This window comes from Amphiura filiformis, chromosome 1 (assembly GCF_039555335.1).
Source record: "Amphiura filiformis chromosome 1, Afil_fr2py, whole genome shotgun sequence".
NCBI lineage: Eukaryota > Metazoa > Echinodermata > Ophiuroidea > Amphilepidida > Amphiuridae > Amphiura > Amphiura filiformis.
The window spans coordinates 45,371,216-45,391,094 of record NC_092628.1 but is presented as its reverse complement, the minus strand read 5'-3'; the positions used below and the strand labels follow the sequence as shown (position 1 = coordinate 45,391,094).

General features: G+C 37.5%; 1 protein-coding gene across 2 annotated transcripts in view; it reads left to right on the top strand.

Annotated features, from left to right (window-relative positions):
• The first annotated feature begins 58 nt into the window (after window positions 1–58).
• LOC140147697 (uncharacterized) overlaps window positions 59–19,879 on the top strand; it is a 42,477-nt gene continuing 22,656 nt past the window's right edge. For both annotated transcript variants that reach the window (XM_072169473.1, XM_072169467.1), the window contains exons 1-10: window positions 59–209; window positions 6,069–6,154; window positions 7,221–7,385; window positions 9,387–9,469; window positions 12,755–12,832; window positions 15,272–15,326; window positions 15,771–15,869; window positions 17,527–17,646; window positions 18,495–18,604; window positions 19,652–19,733. In XM_072169473.1, coding sequence (XP_072025574.1) covers window positions 149–209; window positions 6,069–6,154; window positions 7,221–7,385; window positions 9,387–9,469; window positions 12,755–12,832; window positions 15,272–15,326; window positions 15,771–15,869; window positions 17,527–17,646; window positions 18,495–18,604; window positions 19,652–19,733 — 939 coding nt within the window. In that variant the 5' untranslated portion in view covers window positions 59–148. The remainder of the gene's footprint in view (window positions 210–6,068; window positions 6,155–7,220; window positions 7,386–9,386; window positions 9,470–12,754; window positions 12,833–15,271; window positions 15,327–15,770; window positions 15,870–17,526; window positions 17,647–18,494; window positions 18,605–19,651; window positions 19,734–19,879) is intronic.

Genomic DNA, 19,879 nt, shown 5'->3' with positions numbered 1-19,879 from the left:
TTAGTTACCAACCATTTGGCGTTCTTGGTGATTGGATATCTTCACGTTCATGCGTTCACCATTCGTAATATTCACGAAATTGACTTGTTTCCAGAATATTTCACGTGTTATTCAAGTGTCTGTGTTGTCTTCAGACTATCAGGGCATCATGCCAGCTGCAACAGAAATGCCAGGCGTGAACGCCGCCATTCAACATTTGCTGGAACTGAGTAAGCTTACCATTTTATTTATAATTCTTGATTTTATAAATTTCATGATTTTGTTTGTTTTGTACTCTCTCAAACACTGGGAAATTTTGATATCCACGACGGATGGTTCAAGTTCAAGTTCAAGTTCAAGTTCAGTACGGTTAAACACCCCAGGTGGGGAAAATAAACCGGATTTCGGTGTGTGTGCTTTTTTTTTCCCACTATTTGTAGATTTCTTGAAGGTGTGCTTTGAAGGCTATGGGGTCAGTTATTGTTATTGATGATTCTGGCAGTGAGTTCCATTCGGTGACAGCCCTTGGTAGAAATGAGAATTTGTAGGTGTCCTTTGATGGTTGTGGTGGTATGAAGGCTTTGCTGTGATTATTCCTGGTGGAGCGTGTTACCGGGTGCAGTAGGGTTTGGACCGGGATGGCTACTAGGTGACCTTCGTAGGCTTTCTGGAACTGGCGCGCTGAGACGCGAGATTTTCCGTCTGGTAGATAGAAGTGGCCACTCCAGATCCGTCATCATGTCAGTGACACTGCTACGCCTGTCATAGATGTTTTTAACAAAGCGGGCAGCCCTGCGCTGAACAGCTTCAAGTTGGTATATTTGGAAGGTCGTACCAATGATTTATAAGCCATGTTCTTGATATCTTCAGTGCATCCCCGTAGATTTCGTTTTATAAAACCCAGTGATCTGTTAGCTTTTGCAGCTACTTGATTGATATGATTTTTCCATTTCATGTTGTTTGAGATGTCTACACCAAGATATGTGTGTGAATTTGTTTGACTGAGAACGGAACCATTTAGTGAATATGTATGTTGTTTTGGTTCTTTGGCGTTTGTAACCTTTAGGACAAAACATTTGGCTATGTTGAAATTCATGCACCATGTATGTTCCCAGCTACAGAGTCTGTCAAGGTCCTTTTGGAGTTTGTCGGCGTCGGCGTCATTGCTGATTGTTCTGTAAAGAACACAATCATCAGCAAAAAGTCGGACAGTGGAGGTGATTTGGTCGGGGAGGTCATTGATATATAATAAGAAAAGCAAAGGACCGAGTACAGTGCCCTGCCTGATTTGACATGTACCCAGTCCGATGCATCACCTCCTATAACAACCTTTTGCTTTCTTTGCATTAGGAAGTTAGAAATCCATGTTACAGGGGTGGAATTTCGGCCGGAGTCCGAGAGTCGACTCTCGTAGAGACTCCCGTAAAGTCCTATTGCGAGAGTCCATGTGGACTCTCCCTGGAAATGGTCGGCTCAGCGAACTTACATTGTATGTTTAAGTTCAACACGCCTTAAAACTCAAGCCTGCAAAATATAAAGGAAAAGTCGCCAAAGATGCAATGACATATATATGGAAGTGAGAGTATGTCAGTATGATGACACATATTAAAAACTTAACTTTGTTAGTTTGTTTTTTTGTTTGTTTGAATGCATTTTACGTAGGCCTACATATAATACCTTTTGGACTCCCGCAAGATTGTACAACGAGAATCCATTTACGGGAATCCATGGACTCTCGCAAAACTCTCTTGCGAGAATCCACTTGGACTCCTGTGGCACTTTACGAAATTCCACCCCTGTGTTAGCCAGGGGTAGCGCTAGAACTAACCACTCCAGTGTACGCAGGGACCCCCGAACTTGCAGAAAATTAAAAAGTAGGGGGTCCGGAGTAGAGTTTGGTGAGTCCGAGTTGCACAAATGCAGCATAAATAGTATGTCGGCAATAGCGCTAGATTGAAAAACTGGGGTCTGCAAGGACCCCGAACTTCTGCAGGAAATTTAAAACAGGGGTCCGAACTCTATTTTGGTGGGTCCGGGACCCCAAAAAGCAACCTAGCGCTACCCCTGGTGTTAGCGTCGGTCCATCCACACCATAATGGGCAAGTTTCAGCAAGAGTCTCTGATGTGGTACTACATCAAAGGCTTTGCTGAAATCCATTATGATGACGTCTGTCTGTCGCCCCTTGTCGAGGGATTTGGCGAAGTCGTTTGTTGTCAGTATTAATTGAGATTCACACGATCGATTTCGGCGAAAGCCATGTTGGTGGTCGGTCAATATGCCATACTTGTCGAGATGTTTCATGACATTCGAATGAATGACATGTTCCATCACCTTGCAACATATAGAAGTAAGGGAAACCGGTCTATAGTTGCAAGGCTGTGTGCGATCTCCTTTTTTTGAAGATTGGAGTTACATTCGCATTCTTCCAATCTTCAGGCAATTTGCCAGTCTCGAGTGATTTCCTAAAGATGGTCGCCAGGGCTGGCGCAATCTCCTTTGCCCCCATCTTTAGGATGCGTGCGGGCACGCCGTCAGGTCCAGTTGCTTTGTTCGGGTCAAGGTCTGTCAGTTAGCTCTTCAATACCATTGATGGATAATAATATATGTATGTTTGGCATGCATGGAAATTTTGAACCTGGTATGTGTGGAAGATTATCAAGTCTCTCCTTACAGAACACCGACTCAAATTGATGGTTCAGGATGTCAGCCTTCTTAATATTTTCAGAAACTAGTCTCCCATCGATTTTAAGTGATGGAATGCCGAAAGAGTCACGCTTAAGACTCTTAATGAAGGGGTAAAACTTCTTCATTGATACCATACATGTGTCTCTAACATATTGACGGTAATTTCGGCGAGACTCTCTATTAAGCTGTTTACGAAGTGATCGAAAGATCTCCCAGTCATCAGTACTGTTTGAGTGCTTTGCCTTGCTAAAGGCTTTCTTTTTTTTCCTATACAACCGTGTGACATTTCGACTGAACCACGGAGGTTTCTTGTGAGGGCTTACTATCTTTGAAGGGATGTTCCGTTCCATAGTACCCTTGACCCTGGTACAGAAATCATCCCACATCTCATCAATTGTGACCATCTCTGAACAGAGATCTAGAAAATCACTACTAATCTCAGCGAGATCTGACCTTACGGCTGACCAATCTGCTTTGTGGTATGAAAATACCTTCCTGGGTTTAGATTTGTTAACTTTTGGGCGGGTATTTATTGTAACCAATGGAATTCCATTGTGGTCACTCATCCCAGGAATAACCCTCACATTTTCGACCAGGCTAGTATTTGACACAAAAAATAGATCCAAAATATTTTGACCACGAGTTGGTTCACGGACTACCTGGTCTAGGCCAAAATCATTGGTTAGTTCCAATAATTGCCTACATAAGCCAGGTTTTGGACAACCCTGGGTGGTTGACTGTTCCTCCCAATCAATGTGAGAGAGGTTGAAATCGCCAGCCAACCATATATTGTGGTCTTTGTTATTCTCTAATTTGGAAAGTGACACCTGTAGCTGTTCTAGTATATCACTTCCCGATTGGGGGGGTCTATAGAAGGCACCTAAAAGGATTTTTTTAGAGCCGACAAGCTCTAATTGTGCCCATAATATTTCGCACTCACTGTCCAAGTCTGCACGATGTGACATGATGATGTCATTTTTCATACAGATAAAGACTCCACCGTAACGCTTACCATGGTCATCAAGGGGCCTATCTTTTCGAATGACGGAATAATTTGATGGAAAAATTTCACTACTACTTATGTCATCCGACAGCCAAGACTCTGTTCGATTAAAATATCAGGGCTATTTACGTCCAGACAGAATGCCAGCTCGGCAACTTCGTTACAAACGCTCTGGAAGTTTATGACCATGACTTTGACTGGTTTGTTCTTAGGGGAGGGACAGCCACTACCAGTGGTAGTAGGCTTGTCAGACCATCTTGTACGTTTATGAAAACCTGTGTCTTGCGTATGCCTAGTTGGAATATGAATAGGTGACGATGCAGCTAAGGGGGATTTAATGTCATCCTCACTACTTAGCGAAGATAGCACTCTGTAACTATTTTCTGTTACAGTCGACCAAGAGGTAAACAATGAACTTGCAAAGTTAGGCAAGCTGCACGTACATATCCAGGAGACATCACTGTCCTCCAGAGCTGCATATGTCCGAGTACTCATATTTAGGCACTTGGCGTGAAACCATGCATCACACATGTCACATCCAACAGCATAGCATGACCAGTCACATTCTTCATTGCAAATTTGGCACGGGAAATCGGGACCGGGATTAGTCTCTATATCGCCAGCTTGCATGACAAGGATCATGCAATAGGTGAGAACCAACTTATGCGGAGACTAATATGGTCTGACTTCGACCTTATCTTACCAAGTAACAATTTGATGTCAGCAGGATATAAGTAGAACTTGAAAACAAATGTCATGTTTGCAAATGTATCAGAAATATTGACATGTTCATGCATATATTGAATGGTGAAAGACATCTATAACAATCATAACAACAGTAATACATGTAAGAGCATATTGATATATTACTATGACTCAGTGAATACTCATCAGAAACATAATGCACTGTACTAGTATGAGTATTTGACACAACATCAACATGTATGTTTACAGAATTTATACTGGGTTTTAAGCTTATGTAGCTTGATTCTCTTTTACACATGAATATAAAGATCACCAACAGAGATATATGAAAAATGAAGACCTTCATGATGCATCAAGGATGATAAAAATAAGGTCACCATCACACATCCCAGCCCTACTTGCCACCACACCCGGCGTTACGCTATTGCGTTAGCACTGCATGATGATAAATGGAGACGCCATCTTGGATTGGTATCAAAACAATAACAAGTTACAAAATGATGGAAAATACCTGACCCAGATGAAATTTTATATCACAAAAGCACACTACTGTGTGGTAAGGATGTTATTTTACCACATGGATGACAAATGGAAAGCGGATGGCTGAATAAGATGGTGGATTCAAGCCAATTTTGAGCAGCAACTAGATGACACGTCTGCTCTCCGCGAAGCACACACACGGAATGGTTCTGCAACGGTAAAACACTAAATGTTGTCGTCATCACCATGACAGTTGTCAGACTCTTTGTTTGTGTGTTGTAGAATTTGGACGACGCATAAGTCGTTGACGACAGCGTTTGGTGTTTTGTCTCGGAACCGACCTAGTTCACTACGTAAACTTGAGTTGTATGGCTCAAAATTCGGACCGCTCGCCATTAAGTTTACTGCTTTCTGTGTTTTGAAATTTGTTGACGTTTTTTGATCCCCGATTTCCGGTCGATTATTTTAGCTGTGTCACGTAATGTGCATGGGTACCAGCCAAACTTCAGGAAAAAAAAATCACGATCGCCGATAACGATGTGATATGGGATTTACATAGGATTACACAGAGATATTTCTTGCCAAAATTTGACCATTTCTAGGTAGCCTGGCCCTACTTTGTCTGATTTATATGAAAAAGGACAGTCTTAAGTAAGTAAATGTGCAACGCTTTTGATGTGTTGATGTTTTGGGAGACTAGGTCAAGGAGGGATCAGAACAAAAAAATGATGGAGCCTATTCTTGACTGTGTAATATTCCTTCACCACACTGCCGTACGGCAATACGATGGACAGATAGTATCAGTTTGTGAATGAGGACATCGTATAAGTTCCTTGTACTAGAACCGACCATGCATTTAATTGTAGAAGTCGAAAACTCCCTCTTCAATATCAAGATGTATAAATGATCAGGAGCATGACATTAGCGTATAAATACTCTACAATTAATTCCAGGGAAGAAAGGCATGCCCTGCTTGCTCAGAATTGTGTGTGCCCTGTTAACATTGGTTAATAATAAATGGGTGATGACATGATACGCCGGCTTGGACATGTTGGATCAACGCCGCTCTGCACCGATCACTTCTCTTCTCTTTGATGCATATTCGCCAATCAGAATTTTAATAAAGTACCCATTGAACAATAATGAATGCACTTTTTATTAGCAAATTCAAAAATGTTTATTTTAAGTGACCATGTTCTTCTATTTAAATTATAGAGGATAGAATGATGACATCCGAGTTTACATTCAAGGAACCTGATTTAGAGATGGTGGATGATGTGGCAGATGCCATAAAAGAACTGGTAGGTGAAGTTACACGTAGTACAGTATTAGTTAGACAGAAATCTTATACATTGCGGCTTTTGTGCTGTTAAATTGCACTGTTTCATGTGAATAATGATATGATTTTTACCTCAGAAGTCAACATATCTGCCAACAGTTTGGGGCTGTACAGTGCAGTGTACACATAGCTATAAAGCTAAATTTGTCCAGTCAAATTTGCAATGGACAATTATTATTGTTGTTGATGATGTAACCAGGAGAGGAAAAATGATCCCTAGACTAGTAGGCTATATGATACTTCACATTTCCAATTAATTCCCAAATTCCCAGCTTGAACAGCAATACAGATCCTAGGTGGTATTGTGGGACAACATAATATTGTATTAAAGCCTGTATCACAACATCATCCAAAATTGATAAATCAAATGAAACTGAATCATGTTATTTTTTTTAACTAATGAATTAGAGAATAAATGATAGGATTTTGTCTTTTGTTTATCCAATATCGTGTCATAATGGATGGGCTGGCCAATATTTTGAATAGTGGATGCCGGCGACTACGACACAATATTGGATAGGCAAAAGACAAAATCCTATCTTTTATTCTCATTCTTATTCAGTTTTAATGTAATTTTTGCGAGAAAAACTGCCTTTTTTCAGAAAAAAATAAAGTTACTTTTGTGAGGACATCCCTGTTGTTTTAAATGAACAAAACCATCACGAACATCTAAGCTGCCGAATCGCGTTCTTGGTTCTCACACGTGTATTACGCGAACGCATTATCGCGCGATCATTGAGGAGCAACAAGCGTGCCGCCGTTGCATGGCGGCGCGCCTGACTAATATCACTATCAACTATTGTGAGATATTATACACCAGAAAACCAATCAAATTACGTGAATTCTTTACAAGACGCACCCATTGAATAAGAATGATAAATAATTGCATGTAAGTGGTTATGTGCTACTAACTTTTGTTTGCATTTAAAAATACACTCCATCCAACCTTAAAATTCATACATAGTGATTTTGCTTGTTTCTTTTTTCCTCCCATTTCAATTTTGCTTGCTTCCCTCCTCCCATTTCAGGATGATGAGAGAGTGCGAGTCCATACCCTATTGGAGACAGAGACCATCAATGCCAGCGTTCTGAGACACAGGCTACATTTCCTTCCAGCCAGGATTCAGAAAGAGATTGCTGCAGCTGTGGAGTCGGCTAGGCATTCCAATACGGAAGAGCTGAAGAATCTTAATGTATGTAAACATCTAAGGCTCTCACCAATTCCAAAAGTTATAGACCTTTAAGGGATCTAAAATGAGCGTTTATTGCGTTTCGACAGTATTTTTTGTGGGACATGAGAGCACCTCAGACCTATCGAATTGCATTTTGAATCTGAAGCATGTCTTTCTGATATCAAATAATTTTCATTTTTGAAAATCACAATATAATACAAATTTTATGACAAATTATAAAAATTTGATATTTTTCAAATTTTGATATATAACAGTCCTCGAAGTAAATTATATAAATCTAATGACATATTCTTAAAGTGTATGTAGCAGGGAGGAAAAGCCGACGGTCAATTGAAAATTTTGACCTTTCATATTGAAGATATGGATTTTTTTCCCAAAAAGACCAAATTTTTTTGGTGTTTTGGGAAAAAATCCATATCTTCAATCTTTAAAGGTCAAAATTTTCAATTGATCGTCGGCTTTTCATCCCACCTACATACACTTTAAGTATAAATCATCAGATTTATAAAGTTTACTTCAAGTACTGTTAAATATCAAAAATATCAATTTTTAATGATTTGCCATAAAATGTGTATTAAATTGCTAATTTCAAAAATCAAAATTATTTGATATCAGAATGACATTCTTCGTATTCAGAATGCAATTCGATATGTCTGATGTGCTCTAATGTCCCACAATAAATACTGTCCAAACGTTCATACCCCAGCCCTTAAGTACTTGTTTTTCAAGGTTGGAAACCAGAGAAATGCTGCTACTACAAAAAAAGTTTTTTTCAAAGCTGGATAAAGTTGTACATTTTAATTACTTTTGCTTCTATTGAACAGCTAGCATACTAATTCAATGCATTTTTTTAGTAGCAGCATTTCTCTGGTTTCCAACCTTAAATACGTTGAATAACAAGTAATTTTAGAGTCTATAACTTTTTTCAATTTTTGCAAATATTTTTCGGGTACCCAGATATCTGCCCCAAAATTCAATCGGGTACCCAAGTACATAATTACCCATTAGGTGAGAGCCTTGATAATATCAACCATCAGTCCATAAAGTGGGAGAGGATTAGATTACTTCCTTGAATTAATTAGCATTAAAATACACTTCTGGATTACTTTGAAATTTATAGAATCATGAAGATAAATGATAAAATAACAATGATGTTCATGAAGAAAATGATGACAACAGTAATGATAATGATGACACATGTGGATTTAATTGCCAAAATAAGACACAATAATGTAAGCAACTTCAAATACATGAAAACAATTTTTTTACAATTGTATGCTTTGTAAAACTGAAATCTTATAGAATACATAAATGACATGATATGACTTTGGACGCCTCTCGAATAGCGAGTGAAGCAAGCAGATTCTTGGCATTTTGCCGTGGGTGCCCATCCCCACTGCCGTAATGCCCTCAAAATATGTCCTTTACCCAAGGCAGTCACTTGCTGTGCCCTCTAATGAAGTTGCCGTCTGTGCCCCAGCCCTGCCCCTTCATTATAAAATCATCTATCTATGTTTGTGTGTGTTTTCTTCACTTTTGAGAAATTGCCTTGGTGCCCTTTAAGAAGGGCACCAAAATTGCCATGCTGCCCTTTAAGAAGGGCACCAAGGCAATTTCTCAAAAGTGAAGAAAACATAAATTTAAAAATTTTCAACAGTTGCCATGATGCCCTCTTGAAATATTACAAACTGCCGTGCTGCCTTGCCTTTTCAGTGAAAATCCAAGGCAATTTTCAACTTGCCCTAAAAATGTTGCCGTGCCCCTTCAGATCCTTAATTCGAGGCTGTTCTTTGATCATAATACATGTATTAGAGTCCCAGCACAGAGCCTGTGCTAGATAGACCTGGTTCAAATTGAAGGACAAAATTGTGCAGTGTTAGTGCCATTTGTTTCTTCAACCCATAGCAAATTTTAGATTTTTTTTTGTCAATTCGGTAAAACCAACAAAAATAATTTACATATGAATCTAATCAATGGTGGTTGTATTTCTTAATTTTGCAGGGAAACTTGAAGGAACTGAATGAAGAAATAGAATCAGTTGAAGCTAGAAAGGAAAGCCTTATCAAAGAAAATGCTGTATTACAGTAAGTCTGGATGGGCATGTGTCATGTCACTGCAACTTGTAAAAAAATGGGCTGTTCCATTTCAAATCTACAATACTATGTGGAAAATTTTGGAAATATCTTTCATATCGGGAGGAGTTTAAAACTCATATCGAATTAGCACACTAGCAAACTCTATATTTGACACCCACTCTCCCTCTAATAAAGATTCAGATTGAATATGTCTCAGAGGGTGAATGAAATTCAAATGGAGCAACCTAATGTGTTCGTTCCTTTTGAAATTCATATTTTCCCCTGTGGAAGATTCTCCCAAAATCTTCCACAAGGGTACTTTGGATTTAAATTGGAAATACAGGGTGTCCCAAAAAAAAGAGGCCCCACATTGCGCCCTCTTTTTCTCCTATTTCTGAAAAGTTGATCAAATTTATTTTGGTATGTAAAGAAACCTTCAATTGTTAGCTTTAATAAACCAAAACAATTATTTCAATCGGCTCATAACTTTTGAAGATATGTCCTTTTAAAGAAATGTATCCGTTTTTCACTCTGTCCATGGAGGAGGTTTGGCTACTTCAAATATTGAAAAGTGCATATACCATGCATGAATATAAAACATTCCTTGATGATAACTTTATAAAATAACAACTTTATTTAAGGGAATGGGCTTTACCGGTGGGCTTATGGGTTATGGATTTTGTTAAGTGTCATTAATTTGGGCTTAAATTGATGTGGGATGGGACTTCTTTTGCTATACTTGCAATTACTTGTTTTTCTCGTTTCTTGCTTTCTTTTTATTGACAACAGAAGTCATTTCTCTTTTTGGAATAAAAGGTAGCCCTGAAAAGGGCTGTTTAGTTTGTCTTTGGTTCTTTTGAAGTGAGTTTACTGTGCTGCTCTGCCCTCTACCTGGTTGCATCCAGGTTTCAGCCCTAGTTCTCATTGCATTAATTGCGCTATGCATACCATCCTTATGGCCTTGTGCTACCGGATACTTGCGAATGCAGCAATGTCTGGGTTGCGAAGATGTTTGAAGCTATAGCTGGTGATCCTCGCTTATAGTGAATGCTTTCCCAAGACTAATGCTATTATCTATCCATGTCATTTAAGCGTGTGTTTCGTTTAAATCTTTGATGTAGCCAAACCTCATCCGTGGACAGAGTGAAAAACGGGTACATTTCTTAAAGAGGGCATATCTTCAAAAATTGTAAGCCAATTGAAAGAATTGTTTTGGTTTATTAAAGCTAACGATTTAGGGTTTCTTTACATACCAAAATATATTTGATCAACGTTTCAGAAATAGGAGAAAAAGAGGGCGCAATGTGGGGCCTCTTTTTTTTGGGACACCCTGTAGCTCAATTGAATAATCTTTGAAACACAAATATTGAGGCATGAGAGACATTCCATTAGTAGCAGCTCAAAATAGGATAGCGAACTCTCTGCTTCAATTTGGGTGCTATGTTTGTGCTATTCAGATTTCACACCACCAAATAGAATTATATGGTTGTGCGCCCTTAATTTCACTTCTCAGAAAAACCCATGCATTCTCAATTTAAGCATTAAAATGAGCAGAAATTTGCATAATTTTAGCCAAATTTGGATTGGTCATGATTAGTAATATTAATTCCTGCAAGTGTACCACAGATGGGAGAGATCAAATAACTTTTAATGATTTTTTAAAAGCAGCCTTTTCTTTACAGAAACACTGGCATAGTTTTGCCTGTAAAATAGGCAATTCCCGGACATCGTAGACTTCGAGGGCCAGTCGTAAAAAATAATGACGGTCAACCTATATTTTTTTTCCAGCCAGAGGGATCAGGCAAGGGCTGATTTCAACCATCATAGCTGTCGCTTAAAACTGAGTCGATCCTGTGAAGAAAATATGAATTTTCTTAAGGCAAATTTAGCACATATCTCTATGGGACTCTGATTTGGTGGTGTGAGATCTGCAACTTTTTTTTTTTTTCTTTTTATGCAACTTTTTTTCAATTGAAGTTCATGTATAGGTCTTAAGCTATAACATGCTTCTCTTTTTGATTACAAATCCACAGAAAGGCCCAAGATACCTTAAAAAGATTTTGTTTTTAACGGAATTCATTCACATTACATCGGGCACAGAGTAATTTGGAGGTGTGCTCTTAAAGGAAATCTGTACCATAAACTAATCAATGGCTAATATAGTTATATACCCTAAATTAAACATACCAGACGGTCTATATGAATTTTGGAATATTCCTAACAAAGAAAAAGCACTTTTAATCCTTCGTTACTGCGATTCATGGAAGCCGCCATGATAGCTGCTTCTGCCACAAGCAGTAGCGTAACCTTTCACACAGACCCACGGCGAAAGCGTATGTTGCTATGGCATTCGCGACCCCACAGCGAAATTTGGTTTTTAGTGCTATTTTTACTTTTCGTTCTCAAAAGACATTGTTGATCATAAATATTACTTAAAATACATTTTTTTATGTTCTTCTGTAGTTTTATGGGTAAAAATTGTCGCGTTTTTTTTTTGAGCGAATGTTGAATCTGAACTTTGGTAGTATTAAACCCGTGTCACCAAAGTTCACGAGCTTGAAAGTGCTGGTGGCACGGATTTCGCTGGTTTCAATATCGGGTACCGTTACAGCGTAATAAAAAAATACATCGGGTATCAATATGGCCGCCGCCATGAATTGCAAAATGACCGTTGATCGTCGTAAGGAATTAAGAATTTCTCCTTTATTTGTACGTATATAAGCTTGGGACTTTTACTATTTGTCGTTTTTATTATTACTGCAACTATATAGCCATTGATTAGTTTATGGTACAGATTTCCTTTAAGACAGGTTAGGTATTTACCGGTATTAGCATTTCAAATTACTTTGAGGTCACCCTGAAGTTTGCATCCACAATTTCAATGGAATATTATTGCCAAGGGAGTTGCTGAAATACTAGATCAATGAAATACAATGATCAGGAAACTGATGAGTGAAGATTATATGTGACACGATCTGGTCCATGGGGACCAAAAGTGCAAATTTGAAAAGTGAGATAAAGGTAAAAATATGGCATACAAAACAATAAAATACATAAGAAAATAAATATCAAAAAACGTCATTACTTTACAGCCAAGTGTTTTGGTGTTTTCAGTAAATGAAAGTCTATTTTATGTATAATGTAATAAATACAGTAACTCAATTTTCAAAAATGCCTCCTTTGGCCCCATGGACCAGATCGTGTCACATATAGATTATGTTTTTGCTGAAACATCAGAAATGATATATTCTATAATATTACATTTCACCTACATTTTACCCATTTAAATTACAGCCCAGAGAGGGACATGGTAAGAGCACAACATGAAGAGGTGATATCACAACTCAACCAGAGAATGGCAGATAAAGCAAGGTAAGATGAGTGAATGCATTGTTTCTATCACTCTGACAGTAAAAGATATTTCTAATATATTCTAACTTCATTGTTATCATAGAAAAGTGACATTTAGGCCAGAGGCCATCAGTTTCACAAAGACTTGCCATGCATTACAATTATAAGTTTTGTACTCAAGAATAAAACAGGGACTTTACAATGCCTTTATTCTCATTCTTAAACACTTCAATTCAAATAAAAATATTAATCATAAGTATATAAAATTTTAGTCAAATTAAATCCTACATTTTACAAGTGCTTAGAATTGGACTTTACAATGCCTTTATTCTCATTCTTAAACACTTCAATTCAAATAAAAATATTAATCATAAGTATATAAAATTTTTAGTCAAATTAAATCCTACATTTTACAAGTGCTTAGAATTGATCAGTTCTGTTGTTGCTATGCTCCTCTGATTGGTTCATATAGCGCATACACATCAACGCACACACTGTGTTATATCTTCACATATAACAAGGCTAAGAACCAATAAGATTGCAGAAACTTTCTGTCAGCATTGTTCCTTCTGCAAAATGATTTAAAAAACCTTTTGAATCAACTCAATCGGCCAATCCGTTGCGAAGATACAGCCTTTTAAAGATTCACAAAATTGGCAATTTTTACCCCATTTTTAAGAAAATCCTGATTTTGTCATAAATTTGCATATTCATGAAGCGATAATTGTGGGAATAAAGCCAAAGAAGGCATGAGATGTATTGTTTTTGTTTATTTAATGTTCATTTATGCAAATATAAAAAATCCAGGGTCATAATTGCTATATTTGCTTCTTTACAACATTTTTAAAATGGCTGAAATCACAAAATAACTCTTTTGCCAGGACTTTTAAGGTAAATTTGTGTGATTTTCACCATTGAGGGCGCTATTATGTGCCAATTATGACCTTCAAAGGCCTGTATTTCCTAAACTACACAACCAAATTGTCTGATTTTTGCACAGGATTTTGCTCTGAGGGTCTAGATTGTAAAACTGAATATAGCATAATTGTACATCTTTGGGAAAATAGGTTTATTTGATGACAAAAATTTATTTTGTGCGTAACTTTTTTATGCGTGACCGTACAAAAATGCTATATTCACCTTCATTACGAGCAGAAAATTTTCTATCTAATAAGGTAGTCGGGTTTGCACAGAAGTTACTAGGAGACAAATTATATGGAATTCAAAATGCCCAAAAGTTTTCCCAACTGCTGCAGAATCTGTTACAATTTCCACCATACATTTGTGTATGTAGGCAGGGTACACACAATAGCTAACATTGTGGCCACCCTAGTAATAGATAGATATCCTTAATACTCTGGATCTGTTCAAAGTTGTAGGCATGTCAAATGTTTCATTTTTTTTTGAGTGGGGAAGGTGTGTTTGAGATGATCAGATCCCAATGTCTACCATTAGCAAGTAAATCAGTTTTGATCATTGTTTTCACTTTGACTACTGAATGTATGTAATGTTTTTCTTCCATTGACATCATAGTGATACTGATGCCTATTATAGCAATCCTATTCTAAGGATTAATTTCAAGAAGGAGACAAGGCTGTAAGGTCTACTACATATTGTTTATTCCCTAGCTTGTGACAATGCTTCCCTGCTTACATATCCCCCCAAGTAATCCTCTAGCAGATTACATGTAATAGTTTCCAATCCAAATGCTGCAAAATATGATGTTAGATGTGGTAGCCAATGTTTCTTGTGATTTAATAGCTGTTATTTTATTTTTTCTGTATGTAATAGATAATTGAATTGTTCCCTGATTATAAGAAATGCTCCCAACAGTATCGGCTTATTTACATATTGATTATTGCAATGTTTTTAGGGTGTTTAAATGCTTTTTGTAACCTGATGTTCACTATTTCCAAGTTGAGAGCTGTTAGATTTTTGAACATAGTGGCCTTATTATATTGTACTTGGTATTTTACTTCATGTTCCAGGGATATAAGTTTCACTGTGATTGCAAGATTTCAGGCATGACAATGTTTTAAGCATTCAATTGAGAAAGGTTCTTTTTCAGATCCAAAAACCTGATACTCACTCAGAAATAGTTCAATTCCTGTCAGGAATCTTGTTCACTCTGGTCTGGTCTAGAAACACCAGACCAGACCAGAGTGATCAAGATTCCTGATGAGAATTGAAATATTTCTGGGTGAATATCAGGTTTTTGGATCTGAAAAAGAACCTTTCTCTCAACAGCTCTAAATTGAAGGAACTGTGACTGATCTTGATGAATCTGTTTAAAAGAAAATATTTCAAGCAGTTTCCTGTAATTTGGTTTTTAATTTGATATTATGTGTTGACCAATTTCAGACATGTTGCCAAAAAGCCACTTACATCCCTGAATTATCTAACTGCAGGTATAAATTCAATAATCTTAACATCAGATTGATGTTTTCTTTCATTTTACAGCAAACAGATCACCTTGAATGAAACAAGAGACACACTGAGAGATACAAATCAAAAGGTAATCCAAGGCAGTCAAATATCAATATAGCTGAGGTTTTCACTCAAACATGCAATTTGTGGGGCATTAGGGTTGGAGGGACATGAGCCAGGTCTATGTCTTAAACAGTGTGAAAAATGTGGTAAATTTCTCGTCTGTTATGGAGCAATATTGGTGAAAACTTGATGGATTTGTTTATAAACTGATTACGTCTCCATGCAGAAACACAGATGAGTCTTTATGGGATCAGACTAGTAATTTGCCTGATTCAGCTTAAAAAATATTAATTATATAATGGCTTGTACAAGGAAAAACTCCTTGACTAGGTACTAGGCCTGGGCAGTTTGAGTCAGTAATTGTTACACTGGTCTAGACAGAATGTGGGAATCTCTTGACACCCATTACATTGACTGATAAGTTACATGTACAATAATAGGTATGATATGTTTCTTTTTGTCCATTTAGATAGTAGATCTGGAAACGCAAGTTTTGATTTTGAAAGAAGACATGATACAAGAGAGAGCTGATGCTAGACAAGAGAAGAAGCGACTTAAACAAGCAGTGGTGAGTAGTAGAAACTACTTGAAACATTGTCTGCAAAATACCTTTCATTACAGTATATCCGGCTCTCCTAACCCATCAATTGTTAATTAATAAGTGTTTCAGACTTGCTCATTAAGGACTTATGTACCAGCATTTTGTTTTATAGGCATGATTCAATTGCAAATTGCACTGAAAATATATCAACTTGACAGTTTGGAATAACTGATCATTAAAAGTGAAAGCATTTTGAAACAAAAATACACCTTAAAGCATGTAAATTCGGGGCACTGTAATGGTGAAGGGGCTATCAGGCGCGTCCGTAAATTCACGTAAAAAGGGTATTTTTTCAGACTAGGGTACGTTACGCATGCGTAACGTGAATAGGGTATCAAATTCATGTAAAATTGGTGTAAAAGGGTATGTTTTTGGAGCTCTTACGTACTTAGGGTAGTTTTGCCAAGTTTGGGATTTTGTGCTTTCTCCTTCATTCATGAAAAGTGAAAGGAAAGTGTCTTCTTCCTACACCCCAAAAGCAGTTAAAAGCCATCTTTTAGCTGTCAGAAATGCAGATCCCTATACTGGCCCAGCTAGCATACTAAACACGAGGTCCCCGGACGAGGTCACAACTTGTTCAGAATATACAACCAATCAGCATGCTTTTTCTTTTAAATAATTTAATTTAAATTTATAAATTATGAGGAAAAATATAAGAGGATTTCCGATTGGCCGAACCTCTTTAAACTCATTAATATTCATAGTCTTGGTGGCTTCCAGCCCAGAAAATTTGGTTGATCGGAACATGGTCTAAAGGAGCAACAAAGCAACCACGAACTTCTAAGTTTGTAAACAAGCTGTGTCAATGAACTTTTTGACATGTGTGAAATTTTACCGGTGTATTTACAAACACAATGATTGAATAATTTGGAACTATTTTGGCTTTCTTAAAATATAAATCAATGAGTTTCAGGATTTTGGTTGGGTTTACCACTAAATCCAGTATGATAATTAATGCTCTAGGATGTTTTAAATCGAGACAAAATTAGGAAATAAACCAAGCTAAACTGGCCGTGTTTGCCCACGTGTTTGCCATCTTCTTCCAACTTCAATGTGTGGTTTGCAATCGCCATGGTCGTAATTTGCGTTGGACTTGCAGTTCAAAATTCTCTTGGATATGTGGAGAAATGGGTACATCCCAATCCCAAAGAATAAATTCTACAATATTTCAATAAAAAAGGTTGGACCTGTGATCCAAAAAGGGGAAATTATTGGCCCAAAAATCTTGAAAATATTGGACATACTGCATGAACTTTGAGGTAAGCTTTAGCACCATGTAAACTTGTATGGTTCAAAATTCAGACGGCTTGCCACAAATTGCTAGCCCTATCATGCCACTCGCTGCCTGGGTTCTGTGTGTTTACTTGTTTAGGGGTAATAATTGCATCAATTACTTGTTTAGGGTTGGGGGAAAAGACAACTACTTGTTTAGGGTAGCAAATTGTGCAACTTATACTTGTTTAGGGGGGGAAAATTTCAGTCTCGGAAATACTTGTTTAGGGTGCTTTTGAGAGTCCTCGGACGCCTGATACCCCCCCTCTTGACACTATAGTGCCCCGGGTAAATTCTAATGCAAAACTTCATGTTATTTGAATAACTTATTTTATCCCATCATCCCTTACAGCATGATACTACCAAGAGGACCAAGAAACAAAAAGAAGCCAATATCTCAAAGAAGAAAGAACTGGATAAGCTACATGAGCAGCTTGTGCATAGTGAACATGAACTGTCAGAAATCAGAAAGGTTGGTACACTTTATTTGTGTAAGAAGTTTGTCATTGTCAAAAAACTGAGAAAGACAACTTAATGTTTAGTTCTGCTGATTTATAGCTGAATGAGCCCAACTAATCTAAAATGAGATACAGATGATGATGATCACTTTAGTGGCACGCTTAGTGAAAATGCCCTTCATCACTATTCATCACTTCCACTTTTTTGGGCTCCCAAGTTAGTAGCAAGTGGATTTTGTTACTCTGATATCAAGGAAAAATATATAAAACTCTTGATTTTTAGAACAAAATGGTGATATCATACTAATCCATTTGTCTTTCTCAAGGCAATGACATCACCAATGCACCAATATAGTGATAAACTATCACTGACTCATGAATCCAAATTTCGAATGAAATGCAATATTGTTAGCAGTTTGGTTGATAACCATGCTATTTGTTCCGTGGTAGCTATGGGTGATATTGTAAAACAACTTTAAGTACTCGGCTTAATGTTAACCCTAATGTAAATAAATCTTACAAAATCTTACAAAGCTAATTATTAAGCATTGCACATGATGTGATGATGCAATCACCTTAAGTCATACATGTATATACGCACAGTTTTGTTGGCCAGGCCAGCGAAACACCTGTGGCTGCTGGTCGCCTATAGTGCGCTTGGCGCTCAAGAGGTCTGGGGTTTGAATCCTGAAGTAAACAAACAACTTCTTTGTTCATTCCTTCCTTCAGAACTTCCTTTTTTCCTTTCCCAGCACCAAAAAGCCCTATCAGTGTCCGAGTTAGTGTGCCTTGTCAAAATGTTGTGCTGCTGCTATGTAGTTTTATTTCTTGGTGATTGTTTGTGTACTTGTTTCTTTCATAGAGTATAAGAAGATATGAGACCAGCAAAGCCAGATATGATTCACAAGAAGAAACATTCCAAGCTCAACTTGATAATGAACTGAAAGAAAATAAGATTCTGAAAGACAAGGGGTGAGTATAAGATAGGCAATGTGTCTGATCATGTAATTTGTTTGAGTTACAAGGATGTCCACTCATGTATGGGCGTAACAGATGATTCAATTTAAAAGTTTCACATGAACATGTTTTAGGGATGAGGTTTGTAGGAAGGAAGGGCTACGATGAGAATTTAGATTCAGGTTTCTTTTTAACAGTTACCGTGTTATGATATAGAGATTAGGTTTTTAACCTCCACATAAATGACAGCCAGTAAAAAAAATGACGGACCATTCATGATTTGAGCATGGGACCTTCAGATCACTGGACCAATGCTCTACCATCTGAGCTAATGAGCACTGAGCAGTAATGTTATTATCTATCATATGCCTTCCTTTCAACACCTGCCATCTATCATCTTCTCTTCCAAGACCAAGAAGCATAGAAAAAGGTGTCAGAATCATTCAGAAATCACATTTTAGATAGAGAAAGAAAGTTAAACTATGTGGGTAATTATTTCGGAGAAATGGTTTTAACACTTTTAAGTCTTCACATACATAAATGACAGCCAGTGAAAAATTCACCATTCACCGACTATTCAGTTTCAAATTATGTTTCAAAAATGCTGATATTTCCATGCTATCTTGTGTAGTAAGAAACATAAGATATATTTTGTGTTTTGTTGTTGCCAATTTCTTTGTAGCATGTATGTAATTCAGCCTTTTGGCTGCCATATGCATTGTTGTAATAAACCTTGAATAATAATAATAGTAAGCTTACCAAACTGCACACACGATGGCTAATGGCATCGGTAGTTGGCGAAAGTCTGATCGTAAACCTGAAAGTGAATTGGAAGTCATCGTTCCTAAGTTCATAGTTCGTCATTTCAGCATGAGTTTTAAGCTTACCTTCTGATTTTAACAGGAATTATCATTCTAAAAATGACCTCTCAAATGGCCCCCTTTTGGAAAATGCAACGCCGGGGGGGGGGGGGCTATTTGAGGATACACAGTATTTATGTTTTTAATCACAAATCATTTGCATTGATGTTTTCTTTTTGTTTTCCTTTCACTTGATTTGCAGCTTTGATTTAGGTCAAAATCTTCTCAATATGGAAAAAAGAAATAACGAGAAGCAGGTGGCTATGGAGACCAACCTTAAGGATGTACGTAATTACTTTCCAATCCAGTGGCGGCGCCATGGGGGGGGGCAGAGTCAGAACTCTTGCCCCCCTGTTTCACCCCCAGAAAAAACCCAAAATTACGATTCACTTTGCCCCGCTAATGCCCCCCTGAAAAAAATTCCTGGTGC